Source organism: Notolepis coatsorum, assembly GCF_963971535.1.
Source record: "Notolepis coatsorum genome assembly, chromosome: 1".
NCBI lineage: Eukaryota > Metazoa > Chordata > Actinopteri > Aulopiformes > Paralepididae > Notolepis > Notolepis coatsorum.
The window spans coordinates 144,135,598-144,153,010 of record NC_140165.1 but is presented as its reverse complement, the minus strand read 5'-3'; the positions used below and the strand labels follow the sequence as shown (position 1 = coordinate 144,153,010).

At 42.8% G+C, this 17,413-nt stretch overlaps 1 protein-coding gene across 1 annotated transcript in view; it reads left to right on the top strand.

Moving 5' to 3' along the window:
- The window catches only part of ogdha (oxoglutarate dehydrogenase a), an 86,153-nt gene that overhangs the window by 10,002 nt on the left and 58,738 nt on the right, over window positions 1–17,413 (top strand). Inside the window, exon 3 of the mRNA XM_084331043.1 lies at window positions 16,908–17,078. Within this exon, the coding sequence (XP_084187169.1) occupies window positions 16,908–17,078 (171 nt within the window). The remainder of the gene's footprint in view (window positions 1–16,907; window positions 17,079–17,413) is intronic.

The window sequence follows — 17,413 nt, the reverse complement described above, 5'->3', positions numbered from 1 at the left end:
AGCCCTAATCTTCTCCGTAGACCAGACGTCTCATTTAACAACACTCTGTTCGACCGTTGCGGTCTACGAAGAACACTCCCTGGTCTACGAAGGACACACCTTTTGTAGACTGCGTCCTTCGAAGGCTACTACCTTTTGAATTGAGACACATCTATAGTATATTCATAACCAAACGGCACACTGAGGCACATTTACTCATACATGAAGACACTCGCACACATAGACAACATGCACTCAGTCACATCCAGGGAACAAAATAAGTACCCGCCAACCGCCAATGGCGGGCAGATTTATGAGAGGTAGGGATACACCGATATGAAAATTGGCCACCGATACCGATTGTTCAACTAACACAATCGGCCGATACCGATATTTGTGGCAAAAAAAAGTATTTTTTTCTTTTTTTATATATATATTTTTTTGTAAAAAAAAAAAATGAAACTACTGTATATTTGTATGTTTGTATTTGTAGGCCTCTTTACTTACTTAAAAAAAGGAAACATCAAGAAATATGTTTATGGACGGTATTAATTCCACCATGCCATGTAGCACTATCCCTCTCCCAGTATGGTCTGGCGGCCTGCAGCTGGATACTATTGTCTCAACCAGAGCTCTCAACCAATGCAATAGAACAATTTTGATTGACAGTCGATTCGGCCAATTACGTCACACCGCTAGCACCCACCTCCTGCTGTTCTTACCACCAATCGGCAAGCGTTTATTCATTTTCTACTTCCGGGCATGCCGCCATTGATCTGCTTGCGAGAACCACAACAAGCTTACCGTAGCTAATACGTTAGCTGCCCGCCGACCAGCGCTCCACAGGATGACCAAACGAGGCATGATTTTACTGCAACGAATGTTATAATAAAACAAAGCCTTTCTATACATTTGTCTGATTCAAAACTTTATTAACAGATTCCAGAATGGATTGGGTACAACTCTCAGGGCTCTATGAGCAACGGAAGGAACTGAGCTAGTAGTTCGGGTAAATACTATGCTTATGTTATTGAACGTGTAACACTAACTAACTATATAACGTTAATGCCACAAAACGAATGTTTGTGTCATTTTAACAGCAGATACTTTCTTATGCCATCTTCCCGAGAGAGGGGTGTTGACGGGGAGCTGTGATGGGTTCGCTTGGTTGTGTTATTAGCATTGAACAGCTAACCGAAAGCTAGCGTTAACTAACGTTAAAGGTTTAGCCATAACGTTACCTTGGCTAAAGTTGGGGCTATTCATAATCCAGCAATAATGGCTGCAGACCTGCAAGCAAAGTACAGCAAGTTGGCAAAGGAGTATTCCAACGTAAATCACATTTTCACCAGTAACGTTAGTCTTCCATCTCCCGGTAGCTCATGCTAGCTAACCTAGCTCATGTTAGCGTCGTCACTGAGCGACCACCTCGCGTTAGTGTTGTCAAAAATATCGAAGTATCGATACATATCGATACTGAATATTTAAAACGGCTTCAATACTCATTTCCCGAAGTACCGATACTTTCTGCAGTATCGGTACCAGCTGGCTTGCTCCCGCAAGTTGTTGACAGACAGACGCGCTGCCAGAGCCTTGCCCTTCCGCCTCCTCCTCCTCCTCGCTCAGAGCAACAGACACAAGCTGCTGCAGCCTCCTCCCCCTCACAGCCGGGCAGCGCAGCCCTGTCTTCAGTTTGTAAACAACGCTATTATTAGCTAACGTTAGCTGTCGTTCCTCCGTTAGCTTAATGCTAGCTAGCTGGCCACCTATTACTTCATGGAAACGGAGTAACGTCAAGCCGAGCCCACTACACCAGTACACGCATGAACTCGACACAACTACCCCGTTTCCAACGTTCGGTCGAGCGGAGCCGGAGCCCATCCTACACCAGTACACGCATGAACTCGACACAACTACCCCGTTTCCAACGTTCGGTCGAGCGGAGCCGGAGCCCATCCTACACCAGTACACGCATGAACTCGTCACAACATTACCCCGCCTCCATGAAGTGTCCAATTAGCAGCAATGTTGTTGAAAATGTAACGTTAATAAATGCTCCGAGCATAGCTCCGGAGAAATCTCTCTCTCTCTCTCTCTCTCTCTCTCTCTCTCTCTCTCTAGTACCCTTGTTTTCGGGTCATAACTAGAAAGGTGCGCTCAGTAGACCTAAAATCTCCAGCAGCCACCCTCTCTTTCTCTCTCTGATCTAAAGATAAACAAAGGGTTTTAAAAGTGTATTTATCTTCTCGTATAGTACCAGAGAGAAGCTGAGGAGAATCAACCAGCAACAAAAGCAAAATTTGTAAAAAAATATATATATATATATATATATATATTATAAAAAAAAAATATTTTTTTTTTTTTTGGTATTGAAAGTATCGAAAGTATCGATACTTTTCAAGGTATCGTATCGAAGTCGAAATTCCAGTATCGTGACAACACTACCTCGCGTACACAATTAATGACATGTTGCGGACAGCCATATCGGTGACAATGTTTAGCTTTTAGTGCCAAATGATAAGAGTCTGAAGCGGAGTCTCAAAAGAGAATGTTGAATATTTAGTAGTAACTTTGATGCAGTAGCTTGTGTGGGGGACTGGGGGCGGCGCCGTTGTGCAGGACGCGACTGAACTTATCGGCTACTGCCATCGGCACATTCGAGCTTATCGGCCGACAGGCCGATTGCAGTCAACAAGGCACTTATCGGCCGATACCGATACCCGACCGATACATCGGTGCACCCCTAATGAGAGGTCTGCCCGCCACCTGGCTTGTAACAAAATAGTTCATATTGATACTCTTATTTTGAAATCCTGTGGCGGGTCTCATTTCCGCCCCAAGCGCAGCTCCAGCTATAATATCTATGGATCCGGCAGCTAACAACGTTCGGTTCATATCGATATACTCTTATTTTGAAAATCCCCACGGGCCGTGGCAACTCGACGAGTCATATCCGCCCAGTCCGTGCTGTCTGCATTAAGCAGAGCAGGGCTACAGAGCAGTGCGCATATTTTGCGACCCGAAATAAGTCTGGTGTTTTTTTTTCTCACAACGGGTCAAATGCATCTAACATGCTTTGCATCGTTGCCATTCCTTTATGCCCACATCGCCCGAAATTAACGTTACGTTAGCGTAAGCTAACAAGCTAATCCTGATCCGAGGCAGAGCCAGAGCCATAGAGAACAGCAGAAAGTGGGGACTGAGGAAAGGGAAATGGGGGGGAGGGGGGGGGAGACGCGTTATTTTCTTTTCGTAGCCGCATTTTGCGGAGACGCTCTCTGATTGGCCACTGACATGTGCGCCCAATCGCGCGACGAGCTGTGTCTTTGCCTATTTCCGGGTCGAACAGCCTGCAAACTACCTAACGCCTAGTTTATCACTGGTTATGCTTAGGCAACTCTTTCGAAGTTGGTTAGAGTTTGGAATCAGGGCTGGTGTTCTTTTTTTTTTTGATCAACTTTTTCTCCCATTTTCTATTTTTCTCCCATCCCAATTTTCATATCGTCCAATTCAACCCTCCCCTGTCTTCAAACGTTGTTTCTTGCCTCCCACAAGCCGGCTGCAATGTGGACTAAGTCATACATAGCACGAGTTTTGATTGATTGATTGAAAAGTTTATTAACAGATTGCAGAATGGGTACAGTACAGTACAGCTCAATACATACAAGGGGATGCAGACCAGAGAAAGACTTTCGTCTTGTTTACATCAGGGTCCCCCATTTTCAATTCATCATAACATATATGACATACATGACATACAGATAGACAGTACTGCTACATCTATACATTTATGACATATCAGATTTGCAAATACAGTACTGTTTGTGATACAAAAGTGTCCAGAAAAGGAGTGTATATACATTTGGCGTAGAAACTGTACATTGGAGGAGGTTGGTGGGGTTGGGTGGGTTGGGTGAGGGCTGTACATTGGAGGTGGGGGGGGGGGGGGGGGGGTTGGGTAGGGGACACACACACATTTTACACTGTACATTGGAATATTGACAAAGCCTTACTTGGTCATTTACTGTACAACTAGGTTAGGACATTTGTAGGGGCCAGTTTCGAATTGCAGTCTCACGTAGGTGTTTTTTGAGAGTGTTTTTGAAGGTGGGTAGTGATTCACATTCCTTTACAGCTTTAGGCAGGGCGTTCCACATTGATGTGGCATAATTGCGAAACGTGTTTAGTCCCTTGTTTGAGCCGAATCTGGGTTTTACATGATTTGTGGAGCTCCCTCTGGTGTTGTGATCGTGGTATTCACTGACCTTTGGGAAGTATTTTGACATGTACATGGGTACCTTGGTCGCGTAGTGTATCTTGTAGACCAGGCCCATTGCAAGTTGCTGTACTCTGTCGTCTACTCTAAGCCATCCTAGGTTGTCAAAGTGGGCAGGGGTGAGGTGGGTTCTAGGAGTCAGGTCAAGTAGTAGTCTGACTAGCTTGTTTTGAGATGTTTGTAATTTGTTTTTTAGTGCCTTTGAGGTGCTTTGGTACCATGAGGTGCAAGCATAGTCGTAGTACCCTTGAATGAGTGCTCCTGCTAGAGTCTTCAGGGTATTCTTGTTTACCAGAGAGGAGATCCGGTACAAGAATCGCGTTCGTTGGTTGACTTTTTTTATTACATTGGATGCCATTTTGTCACAGGAAAGATTAGCCTCTAGGATGGAACCCAGGTAGGTAATTTCATCTTTCCTTGTGATAATATTGTCACCCACTGTAACCGAGAAGCCGTCGGTCTTGCTGAGTTTGTTATTTGAACCGAAGAGAATGGACTCTGTTTTGCCCATGTGTAATGATAGTTTGTTGTCGGCGAGCCATATGCAGATTTTGCCTAGTTCCGAGCTGAGGGCTTTTTCAACCTGTAACTTGTTCTTGTCAGAGACCAGCAGGGCTGAGTCGTCCGCAAACAGGAACAAGTTGCAGTCACAAGCTGACGACATGTCATTTGCATAAATTAGGAATAGTAGCGGTCCTAGTATGCTTCCTTGTGGAACACCACAGCTCACTGTGAGGGGGGGGGGGATAGGGTACCGTTTACTTCCACCATCTGTTCCCTCCCCTCCAGGTAGGATTGTATCCAGCTCACTGATAAACTATCAAAACCAATTGCTTTTAGCTTGTCAATCAGAATGGTGTGATTGACGGTGTCGAAGGCCTTTTGTAGGTCCAGCATGACCATGCCGCAGTATTTGCCCGCGTCCACCTCTTGTTTGATGTGGTCGTTCAAGTAGAGAAGGCATGTGTCAGTGGAGTGGGATGTTCTGAAGCCAGATTGGAATTCGTAGATTAGATTTTTTTCCGCGAGGTACTTTTCGATCTGTTCGTATACTATTTTTTCCATGACTTTCGAGATGGATGTAAGGATAGAAACAGGGCGGTAGTTACCCGGGTCTAATTTGCTGCCCTTTTTGTGCAGGGGTGTTACTCTCGCAATTTTGAAGTCCTTGGGGACGTGTCCCTGTTTTATGGAGAGGTTTATTATGTGTGTGATGACTGGGGTGATGGCTGCTGCTGAGTCTCTGACACACACACACGCACACTTTTTTTTTTTTTATATTTTTTTTATTATTGCAAAACAAAAATTATTAAAAGTCAGTACTCAACACACACACGCACACTTATGGCCAAAGGAAAGGACACTTTAAATTAGAATAACAGGAACAGTGTATTGCACTACCAAAGCTAACTAGCATGTCCCACATGCTCTGTAAATAACTATGTACAGATACCGAGATGCCACTCCATGTTACCTGCTACCTGTTACTGCACAATGTTGTTTTCTTCTTTTGATTCTATTATATGTACCACTGTATTGCACATCGTTGCGGGCAAGACCACCCGCATTTCATTGTATACCTGTATGCCGTGACAATTAAAACTCTTGACTTGACTTGACTTGAATTTGGAGGGGATGTTGTCATGGCCAGTGGCCTTGTTTGGTTGGAGGGCGCTCAGTTTTTTGAGTACCTCATCTGTAGTTACTATTTCCAGTTTGAAGTCGTCTTTGTGGACGCCTAGGTTCTTGTAGTATGCTACTATGTGTTCTACCCCATACTGCCCTGAGTGGGAGGGTAGTTTGTTTACCCCTACCCCTCCGATACTCGAGGTAACAGCCGTCGCATCTTTTCACCTGCGCGGCTTGATCTTTCAGCGTCGGGGGTCTGGGCTTTGGAGGGGCCCTGCCCCTGTCGCTTCTTGATTCTACTGCGCAGGCGCACCAACCGACCTGTAGGAGTCGCTGTCCACAACGCCCGATCCCCACCCTTCAGTTTCCCTCCCCGTAATACGGCCAATGTGTATTACTGTGGACGACCAGCTAAACTGAAAGCAATGTGGAGAGCGGGGCTCGAACAGGAGGCATCCTGTTCGAGCCTAGTCTCCAGCATTCGTTGCGAGCGCCTTGCCCACTGCGCCACGTAGCCGCCCTGGCTGTTATTATTATTATACAAACCGGAAATGGATCGACTCGATCGCCGTCAAATAAGTGGGATCTTTTTGCTCCAGTCTTGTCGGCCAACGGTAAGAGGACGCTGACGTCATTTTCAAGGCGATTGTACATTTCTTTGTTTACAAACCAACTGATCAATAAATCAACCCATACTACATAAAGCATTTACTGACTATCACAGACTTATAAACGACCCCCCCCCCCCCCGTTCATCCGCGCATGAGTCATAACGTTTAGGATCGTATTCAGTTGGATTTTTTAATATAGCGTGTATCACGAATAAACTGCAATCGATAATCTATATTATGCGTTTAGGCCTATAACTAGCGTTCTAGGAATTACTGCAGAAAACGATAAAAACATATTTATATTCTAGACGGTATTTTCGTATGAATGTATGAATGAAAAAGTATAACGATCCCACATCCTGAACGATGGATAATCGATGTTGAATGGGCCATACTAGTAATGTCAATTTAGCAATACAATTAAAAAGTTATAGCCCTGCAAAGAAGGTGAACATCTCCATAGACTTAAGGCTCTCCCATAGTCGAGCAGACTGTACACAGAGCAGACTCCGCGGAGGTCCGCGCGGACTCTTTGAGCTTTTGATCTCAGCGGACGTCCGCGCGTCAGAAAATAGGAGCTTCGCACTTTGCACTCTGCTGTGGGTCTGCTTTGACTCCCTTTGAGTCCGCGCGGACCTCTGCGGAGTTGCTCTGTGTACAGTCTGCTCGACTGGGAGGGCCTTTAGAGTGTTGGCAGAGAGTGGTATAAGATGCTCAAATTGCGTGGCAAGGAATGTGTTGAGTAGAGCCATATGAAATCCGTTAATTTTTTTTCCAAATTCCATTTTATTTCTTCCAAATTCCGTTTTTTCCGTTTTAATATTTCAGAATTCTGTATTTTGCTTTGTACACTCATTTTACCATCAGAAATAGTGTCTAATAAGTGGGAATGAATAAATGTCCACAATTTAATAAGATATAACAGTCCATTTAATAGGGCTGTCTTAAATACTTCGAAGCTTCGTTCGATGGGCATGGGATTCGAATATGAAAATAAAATATGATTATAAAAAAATAAAAAAATATAAATTATATATATATATATTTTCTTTTGCAAAATCAACTCTGCCTCTTTGTTTTTTTTTTATTGATCTTTTTCCCCCTCCATTTTCCTCCGATTTTCTCCCATCCCAATGTTAGTCGTATGCCAATTCCCAGTCCCTTCCTGGTCGCTGCGCACTTACCCCCCACAGTCAGATCATCTGGGAGAGTGGAGGCTACCACGTGCTTCCTCCGACACACGTCCAGCCAATCACCGCTTCTTTTCACCTGGCAGCGCGGATTCTCATCGAGAGGGCGTAGCGTGTGGGAGGATCACACTATCCCCCTCAAGTCCTATCCGCGCTTAGCAGGCGCCCCGACCGAACTGTAGGAGTCGCTGTTTACAACGACCCGGACCCACCCCGCCAGCTTCTCCCACCCTCTAATACAGCCAATTGTATTAGTGCAGACGGCCAGCCAAGCTGGTGACAACCCCGGAGCTGTGAGCTGGATTCGAACAGGCGAATCCAGCTCACAGCTCCGGGGTTGGTGACGAACGCAATCTCCGCTCAGCCACCTAACCGCCAACTCTGCCTCTTTGTTAATTACAACAAGCAATGCTGTTTTGTTATTTAAGATGAGGTCGGACTCGGCACTGACAGATTTGTGTTCATTGTGCTGCTTTTATAAAGCCTCAAATGACGACTTACAATATTTCATGAAAGCAAAGTGTTTTGTTTGTCTAAGATTTAAAAAGGTTTAAACTTTACAGCACTGACAAAGTTGAACAAAGTGCTGTACAAGTCCCACAACATAATAATAAAAAAATTCCGCGATTCCGTCCGCGATTCCGTGATCGTGGATTTCATATGGCTCTAGTGTTAAGGAGTGCTCTTTTGCAATAAATCTATTTTCATGATGTACCAGGAATTTACCCCTATATGATTCTAATTTTGTAATGCACAGCTACTGTACAGGCCATGAATCGATGGCCTAACCCCATAGCCGCTGAAGGCCAGCTGGCCTAATAACAGCAGGCTTCACTCTGTTTAAAGGGGAACTATCTTACTATTTCTTTCACTATTTGGGCAATTTTACACAAATACCTTTTTGGGGGAGATGGAGATAGACATCAATTGTCTCTAACTACACACCCTCAAGACGCTCTGCATCTTCTGGCCGCCTCAGACCTACTCCTATCCAAGCCCCGGGAGGGTCATCAAAGAGATGCCGCCTATTCTCAGTCCTTGCCCCACAATGGTGGAATGAACTACCCACCCCAGTTAGGACAGCCGAAACCCGTCCAATCTTCCGCCGTCGACTTAAGACTCACTTCTTCAACCATTATCTCAAATAATAATATAAAATAAAAAATAAAAAAAAATCTAACCCTAACCCTAACTAACCTTACTGTCATGCACTCAGTGTGCGAACCATAGCATGGTCTTTGGGTGAGCCAAGGAACAAGGGGGGGGGGGGGGGGGGGGTGCGCCGCGCAGGGAGGAGTCGGACTGTGATCGCAGACGTTACTGTAGCCTTTAGTAGGCCTTGTGTTGTGTATGTATGTATGTGACAAATAAACCTCTTGAATCCTGTCATATATTCAATCAGTTTCAATAACTACAGAACACATAAGACAATTCACTTGTTGATGTAGTTGTGGTCCGGCCGTCTGCACAGCACATTCCATGATAAAAAAAAGTATCCATTTAGTTAGATAATAGATCCAACACTGTCTACAATTATTTCTACAAGTATCTCGTGATTATCTCTCAGACTCCTGTTCTGATACGACTGCAGCAGGCGCCGGTGTTCTGCAAAATTCTACTCTTCCTCGAATTCTGCTGCCAGCAGTCCCCACCGGCACCACCGCAGCAGCAGCAGGTGTAACGGTGTCGCCTGTAGATGATCCCGCCTCCTGCTGCTCTGTCAACTCAAGTCCATTGACTGCTTCACTTTCATCGTGAAACCAAAATGATCCATTCAGTGAATGACCTTATTTACCTGTCAAAACTATCACTGTCAAGTCAACAAGTCACAGGTTACAACGTGCGGGTCAAGTTTGATTTGTGCCGCGCTCCGAATGGTAATTGCAAGAATAGCATGCATGTTGCCATAATACGTGTGTGAATTAGTGCGCAAATCATTAATCATACATCCAAAATAGCATAAGTTTATTATTATACACGATGATGATACAGAAAATTACAGAAAAATGAGAAATGCATGGCAAAAGTAGCATTTATTTTCAGTAATTTAGAGACCCCCCAAAAAATCACATCATGTTTTCAGGGGAGCTGATGTCTGATCTAAGGGAGCCATGGCTCCCCCAGCTCCCCCGTGGATCGCACCCTGCATGTACTTGTCCTAATAAACTAACCTACACTGTAACACGCAACACTTTGATGAACATTGTTACTCAGCTGATAGAGTTGTACCCTTCCCGATGACTTGTCGTACAGAACTTGTAAGTCGCTTTGGATAAAAGCGTCAGCTAAATGTAAATGTAATTAATTTCTCCGCAGGGGGGCATAATCCCAATGCACAATGCATTGGTAACTTGTTTCAAATGACAATATATACCCCCGTGAATATTATTGCACGGATCGGAATACGCGTGGGAGCGTGCGCTATGATATTTTGCAACAGGTTGACGGTGATACAAGCGAGTGCTGTGATACGAGAGAGACGGAGAGAGACAGAGAGAGAGAGCCTCCTCCCAGTCCCATTATCTTCCCACCCATTTTATATAGTTCTCTGGTTGATTCACGATGTGTGTGTGTGAACAGCTGAAGGTCTCTGCTAAATAACCACTTCAATAAATTATTATTATCCACTATTAGCTTGCGGTCTGCACTAAATAATGGTTGAGCCACCACAGAAGGGGCGGAGGTACGCATATCATTATGCAGATAATTCTGTTTCCGTCATAGGGGACCAAAATTCAGAATGGCTTGGTTCAGTGGGGGAGGATCTTCTGTCCTCTGAACAAAATGAGAATTTGAGACATACAGTGTTGGTACAACCCCACATTGCTAGAAAGCAATGCTAAACACTGGAAAAGGCCATTTATAAGATAGTTCCCCTTTAAAATAAAATAAAAAGCACCGGTCATTCTCTTATGGATTAAATGGCACTCCACGGTGGTCATGTCATGATAATAGAATGGAAGACTAGGAAAAAAGGTCACTTGTGAGGACCTTTCTCCAAACCTGATATAAACCTTGAGGTTAATATCAGGGAGCATGGGGGACTGTATTAATGATGATTAATGTCCTCTTAATCTACACCACAATGCAAAGCATTTGACACATCCTCGTTTGCCATTGGCTTGTAAGAGGATGTAATAGAAGGACCCATGTGCAGGACAGTGAAACCTGGTGTATTTAATCCAGTGAATCAGGCAGACGACCGCACACAGGCTTCTCTAACTAAACAGGCACAACTAGAAAAGGCAAGTAACACTAACCAACACAGACTTACACAAGATAAGTTTCCATCCACATGTTTTTATGCAAATAATGTGTTATCAAATGAAAAATGCATGATGGACATTTTTATACAAATCCACAACGTTTTGGTGCTTGACATTATTGGATTTTTCTTCATCTGCCCTTTCTATTTACATAATCCCTGTATCCTTCAGACGGATGTCTAAGGACTTGTGTGTACCTTACATCATCATCGCTCGGATGGCATTGCACACGGCGTAAACACACCGGTGAACAGTGGTCTTGCTGACACGAGATGTTTCGCCAACCAACCACTGTAGCCAATATAGTACATACCAATATTTTAGCAAGTGTGTTTTTACAGCAGCATGTTTTTATTTCGCATGAATTTGCATTTATTCGCACCGCCACAATTCGCATTCATGTTTTTGTAAACTTTAAATAATTAACTTGAAATTCAATTGATGAGTGAATGAAAACTTAGCTACAGTCTAATACGGACAGATTTAAATATATTTAAGGACCCCCTCGAAAACGAGATAGCATATCTCAAGGGGTTTATCCTTCTAATACATTTCAAATTTCAATATATCTTATATATATATACTTTTTTCCAAAAAAGTAAAAAGAAAAAAGAGAAATTATCCATTCTTTTTTTATATTAAAATATATATATTTTTTTAAGAATTGTAAAGGATCACAAGTGTGTTTTTGATTAGTTGTAAACAAAGACAAAATCAACTTCATTTTCAATTAATAAACTATGCCTCACTGTCACTGTGTGGAAGAGACTGGGATCATTCTTTTGTGCAAGGCAACATCAGGCTTGACTTAAAACATTACTTTCCTAACTTAGTGAAACTAAATGTAACAAATTAACACATAGATATAAATGTACTGAATGGTTATTTCTTATTTTATTTATTATTAAAAAAAAGTTATTAAAAAAATCCTATATATATTTTTTTACCGATACCCGATCCAGCTATTTTACTGATATCAGCGGCCGATACCAATATCGGATCGGTGCATCCCTAATATATACACACACACACACACACACACACACACACACACAAGGGAATGGATTACAAATGGGAACACCTGATAGCTAACGGGACACAGCTGGGAGGAGACCAAAGGGAGGGACCGAGGAGCAGTTGCGTTACAGCCGTGATCTTTGATTAACACTGTCATTAGCTGTAACATTTGGTAGCTGACATGGCAGCTTTAATGTCAGTGCTGCTAAGTGCTTCATCAACAGTAATTCCACATTCACAGGTTAGAAAGGCTGTTCACCCTCTCCTTCTCTAAACAAATAACAGGAAGCGACAGGGCTTATGGGAAATGTGGTCTTATATTGACAATTATGATACCAATTGTAATGGTCTCATTTGTTTACTGTAATTATACCAAGGTATCACAACCAATCTGACAATGATATTATTTAGTTGAAAATTCTCCTTGTAGTAGCTGTAATACAGTCCCCCATTGGTTTGTTTAAGTTAAGGGTTACAATTGGGCATTCCAGTATTAACTCATTCAGAGCCACGCCCCTTTGACCATATTAGGGCTAGCGTGCCAATAAGGAAGTCAATGGGGGGATGGGGAAATTTGCGAACGCTTAAACTATATCTTCAATTATGGCTATGGGGGTCTAAAACACCCCTCGCTTATCAATGACTTGCTTGCAGTCAACATGTACGAAATGGATTGTTTTTTCATTGGTACATTTCCGTTTTGTACCGTTTTGAATACGAGTATAGTTTTGGAGATGTCTAGTAATTCCAGAGAAATTCCGCGATAATCGGCCTTTACTGGAATACACAAAACACGTTGTAATTTTTCGGCTGATTTATGAATCGTTTTCAAATAAACGCTAGATTATCGATAGTATATGTGTACTTATGCACGCTAGAGAAGCGGGCTGAAAAATCGATTATCCATGCCGTGGTCAGCGCTAACTAGGGATGGGAATTGATACGATTTTATCGATACGATTCCATTATCGATTCTGCTTATCGATCCGATTCTTTAGCGATTCCCTTATCGATTCCCTGATAAATTTATAATTTAAATAAATAAATTGGAAATGCAACAGAACTAAGCTGGTTAGAATAACAACATGCAACTTGACATTTCTGATTGTCATTTATTGTTGAGCCCCCATGTCAGAAAAATACAAAAACTGTTGACTCGTTATTGCCCGCCATGCGTTCAGCTAGGGCTGGGCGATAAAACGATAACGATAACTATCGCGATAAATAATTTCCTCGAAATAAACATGAAACGTGGTCGCAAAGTTTCGATATATCGATTTTCCAAGCTTGGATATGAGCACACGCACTAACAACCAATCAGTGAAGGAGATGGCTGACAGCGGAAGGAGACCCGGAGGTAGGACTCAACAACAAGGCTGGCTAGGCTAATTAGCTTGCACGGCGCTATTTTATATATTTACGTGCGGAGTATGTGTGTGGCGTGAATTCTGATGCCACGGTTATAGTAGTGTGTGGTATACAGTGGACGTCGTTGCAATGTATTGGGGCGGAACAGAGTATTTTAGGGATATTTACATTTAGTACTTTGGCAATATGGCTCGCTAGGATAATTAGCTTGCACTGCGCAATTGTATCGTTTGGCTCGCTAGGATAATTAGCTTGCACAGCGCTATTTTATATATTTACGTGCCGAGTATGTGTGTGGCGTGAATTCTGATGCCACGGTTATAGTAGTGTGTGGTATACGGTGGACGTCGTTGCAATGTATTGGGGCGGAACAGAGTATTTTAGGGATATTTAGTACTTTGTCATGGGATACACTGCTCGCTCTGGCTAACTGCTAACGTGCGTGGACTGATGACGACATCAACTCGAGACATTCGCAGCAGAAAAACAAGTCTATTAATAGCCCGTCCATCGGCGCTGGGCATAATAAGTTAATTAAACTTGACAGACATTATATCGACGATAATTATCGATATCGAGTTATATGAAAATAATTTTATAATTTTATCGCGATAACGTTTTTGGCCATATCGCCCAGCCCTACTATTACATCACGTTCTCTCTCTCTACGTTGTCAAACATGTACACTAAAGTTAAGTTATGTTGGAGTTGTATTGTGTTTGAGTTGTTTGAGGGAAAGAAACCTCCTGTCCTGCTGTAGTTTTTATTTTCACTTTGTGCCGCTTGATTTGATTGTATTTCATAAAGTGTTTTCAGAGATGGAAGTAACTTGAGAAAAGGTTTTGCATTTTTCTATTGCAGTTTTGCACAATACATTTTCTTAAAATGTGAAATATGTCCTAGTAATACAAGAGTACAGTAATAGCTGCCATATCACTGTTTACCCCTTCAGAAGCATTTATATAGACATGACTCCTGTCATGTGAATCAAGTTTTTTTTTCTTTTTGTACTATAAGTAAAAGTATATTCTATATTGTATTATACTAAATTATGTTATAACTAGTAAAATTAATGGAAGAACAAATGTAAATGTAAGGGGGTAGGGATCTATAAGCTTAGCTTCCCTCTACTCCTTTTTTGGACATGTCTGCTAACAAAATACGTTGCTCTTGACTTTTTGTTTATAATTCCTTTTTTGAATGTTTATTTTTTTATTGTTTTAAATTTATTTTTTGTTTTTATTTTTCTGTTTGACGGAGCTAGATACCGTGATTTGTTTGAAGGAATATCAAGAATACATGTTCAAAAAAAACTTTTTCATTAATTCATTTTTTCTTTTCTTTTTTATTGGTCTTTTTCCCCCTCCATTTTTCCTCCGATTTTCTCCCATCCCAATGTTAGTCGTATGCCAATTCCCAGTCCCTTCCTGGTCGCTGCGCACTTACCCCCCACAGTCAGATCATCTGGGAGAGTGGAGGCTACCACGTGCTTCCTCCGACACACGTCCAGCCAATCACCGCTTCTTTTCACCTGGCAGCGCGGATTCTCATCGAGAGGGCGTAGCGTGTGGGAGGACCACACTATCCCCCTCGAGTCCTATCCGCGCTTAGCAGGCGCCCCGACCGAACTGTAGGAGTCGCTGTTTACAACGACCCGGACCCACCCCGCCAGCTTCTCCCACCCTCTAATACAGCCAATTGTATTAGTGCAGACGGCCAGCCAAGCTGGTGACAACCCCGGAGCTGTGAGCTGGATTCGAACAGGCGAATCCAGCTCACAGCTCCGGGGCTGGTGATTCATTAATTCATTTTAAGATAAATTAATATACTGTGATATATACCGTTATCGTCTATGCTTCAAATTATACCGTGATATACATTTCAGACCGTCCAGCCCTACAATGTTCCAATAAAAAGTACATTCATGTAACTGCCTGAGTCAATTCAATGTAAACATTGATATTTTTAACAATGCAACATGTTAGAGGGTTCCTTGAACCATTGAATCGGAAATCGAATAGAATCGGGACCTTGTGAATCGGAATCGAATAGTTTTGGGAAATCGGTGGCGATACCCAGCCCTAGTTTTTAGATTTGTGGTGATGATGGCTGGGGTGTGTTATAAACAGTCCTCAGCGGAAAAGACTATGAATGCAAAACACACTGGGCTGTTTATTTAGTTTTGTCAGTTTAGGAAATCTATTTGTGTTGGTGTCCCTGTCCGATATTGTTGTGGGCTGCTGCTTATTGATTAATGACTACAAAAAACAGAAGAGGCGATGCTATATTATCGTTTTAAGATGAACGATAATCGATAATCATTCTCTCCACACACTCCTCTCTACACTCTATTGTTGTGTCCCTCTCTCACCTTTCCCATTCCACCCCTCCATCATTTTACCCGCTCTCCCTTGCCCCTCGCTTTCTCTCTACTCCCTTCTCCCCATCCTCTCCCTCTCTCCTCTTCTTTTATTGTCTGATGCCAGTATCATTGCTTTCTTAACACTTTGGACGCCACAGCGATATGCGTGATGTGTTGTTAAAAGCGCGACGCTCTAAAATATAGGAATATGTGGCGGTGTTTGCAGGGCTATAACTATTCTATTATAGCTATGGATACAATACTATGGCTCATTTGACATCGACAATCTATCGTTCAATATGCGTTAAAGAAATTATTTTTTCATCCATACATTCCCGTTTTATACCGTGGTGAATATGACTATAGTTTTAGAATAATCCCAGAAAACGACGCTATGCAGCAATACGTGCAATCACTAAAAACTTTGCCATTTCTCGCCTGTACACATTTCTTCTGTTGAAATCACATCTATATTATCGGTATTATGTTTCATCATGAATGCATGAAAGGGTGGGGGGGGGGGGGGGGGGCGTACTTTTTTTATGCTTTGATCGTCACCAACGGTACATGTTGTGGAGTAAAATACACACATATATTGTGATCGAAGTGAAATCATGGTTGGATCACAGCAGGATTGATACCATATAGGCCTTACCTTCACTAGGATGTACCCCAAAAAGAATATTCCAATTATCTGATCGAGAGTCCCAGTATTGGTGTTGATCGTGTCGCCAACATAATCCGCCACACATCATGCACCGGGAGTAATTCACGCTTCTCATTCCGACCGCTATGACCGCCCCCCTTGCCCGACAAAATAAATCCGACCGGAGACTTCTGATCGACCCACAGGCCAAGATATAATGTTTCAAAGGGTGCTCGATACTGCCACCTGGGTGGATGCGGCCGGTATTGCACTTTTGCATTCTCGTTCCCATGTTAACCCAGATGTCCGTGTGCCTGTAATGAATGAAAATATCGAATAAAAGAAATAACGATAAAAACCCGACTATACTCTGGTTTGGCGCCCAAGCGTCGGCGAGTTAACCCGATTATCATCGGGTCTGGCGTGTGTTAAGGATTATTATGTAATGTTGTATGCTTTTAAATGACTAATGTATAAAATATGTCCTACAAGAGAAAAGAAAGTGAGGGCATTAAAGTAATCTCACATTCTCTTCACCTTCTGTCTCTCTCTCCCCTCTCTAGTCTTGGGACGTGTTCTTCCGTAATGCCAATGCGGGAGCCCCCCCAGGCGCGGCCTACCAGAGCCCGTTGGGCCTGGCTCCTCAGGTCCAGTCACTGGTGGGGGCTCAACCCAACGTGGAGAAGCTAGTGGAGGATCATCTGGCTGTCCAGTCACTCATCAGGGCCTACCAGGTCAGATATATATACTGTACATGCACCACGGGACTCATTATCTTTACCGTAGACATGATAAGGATGTAGTCGTTGTTTTGTTGTTTTTTTTTATAATTCACTCGAGCATTATCTTTGCCATATACATGATAATGATCTATTTTATAGTTGTGTTACTGTGATAATAGTGTGTTCCTGTTTCATAACCATGTTTTCAGGTAAGTAATGTGTAACCATTGCTCTGAATGATAACCACAGTCATATCTCCAGGGAGAGAAAATGTTCCGATAGCCAGTGACTAGGCACTTTCAGCCGATACGAGTCAAGATTTGAATGGAAACTAATGGTCTAAAAAC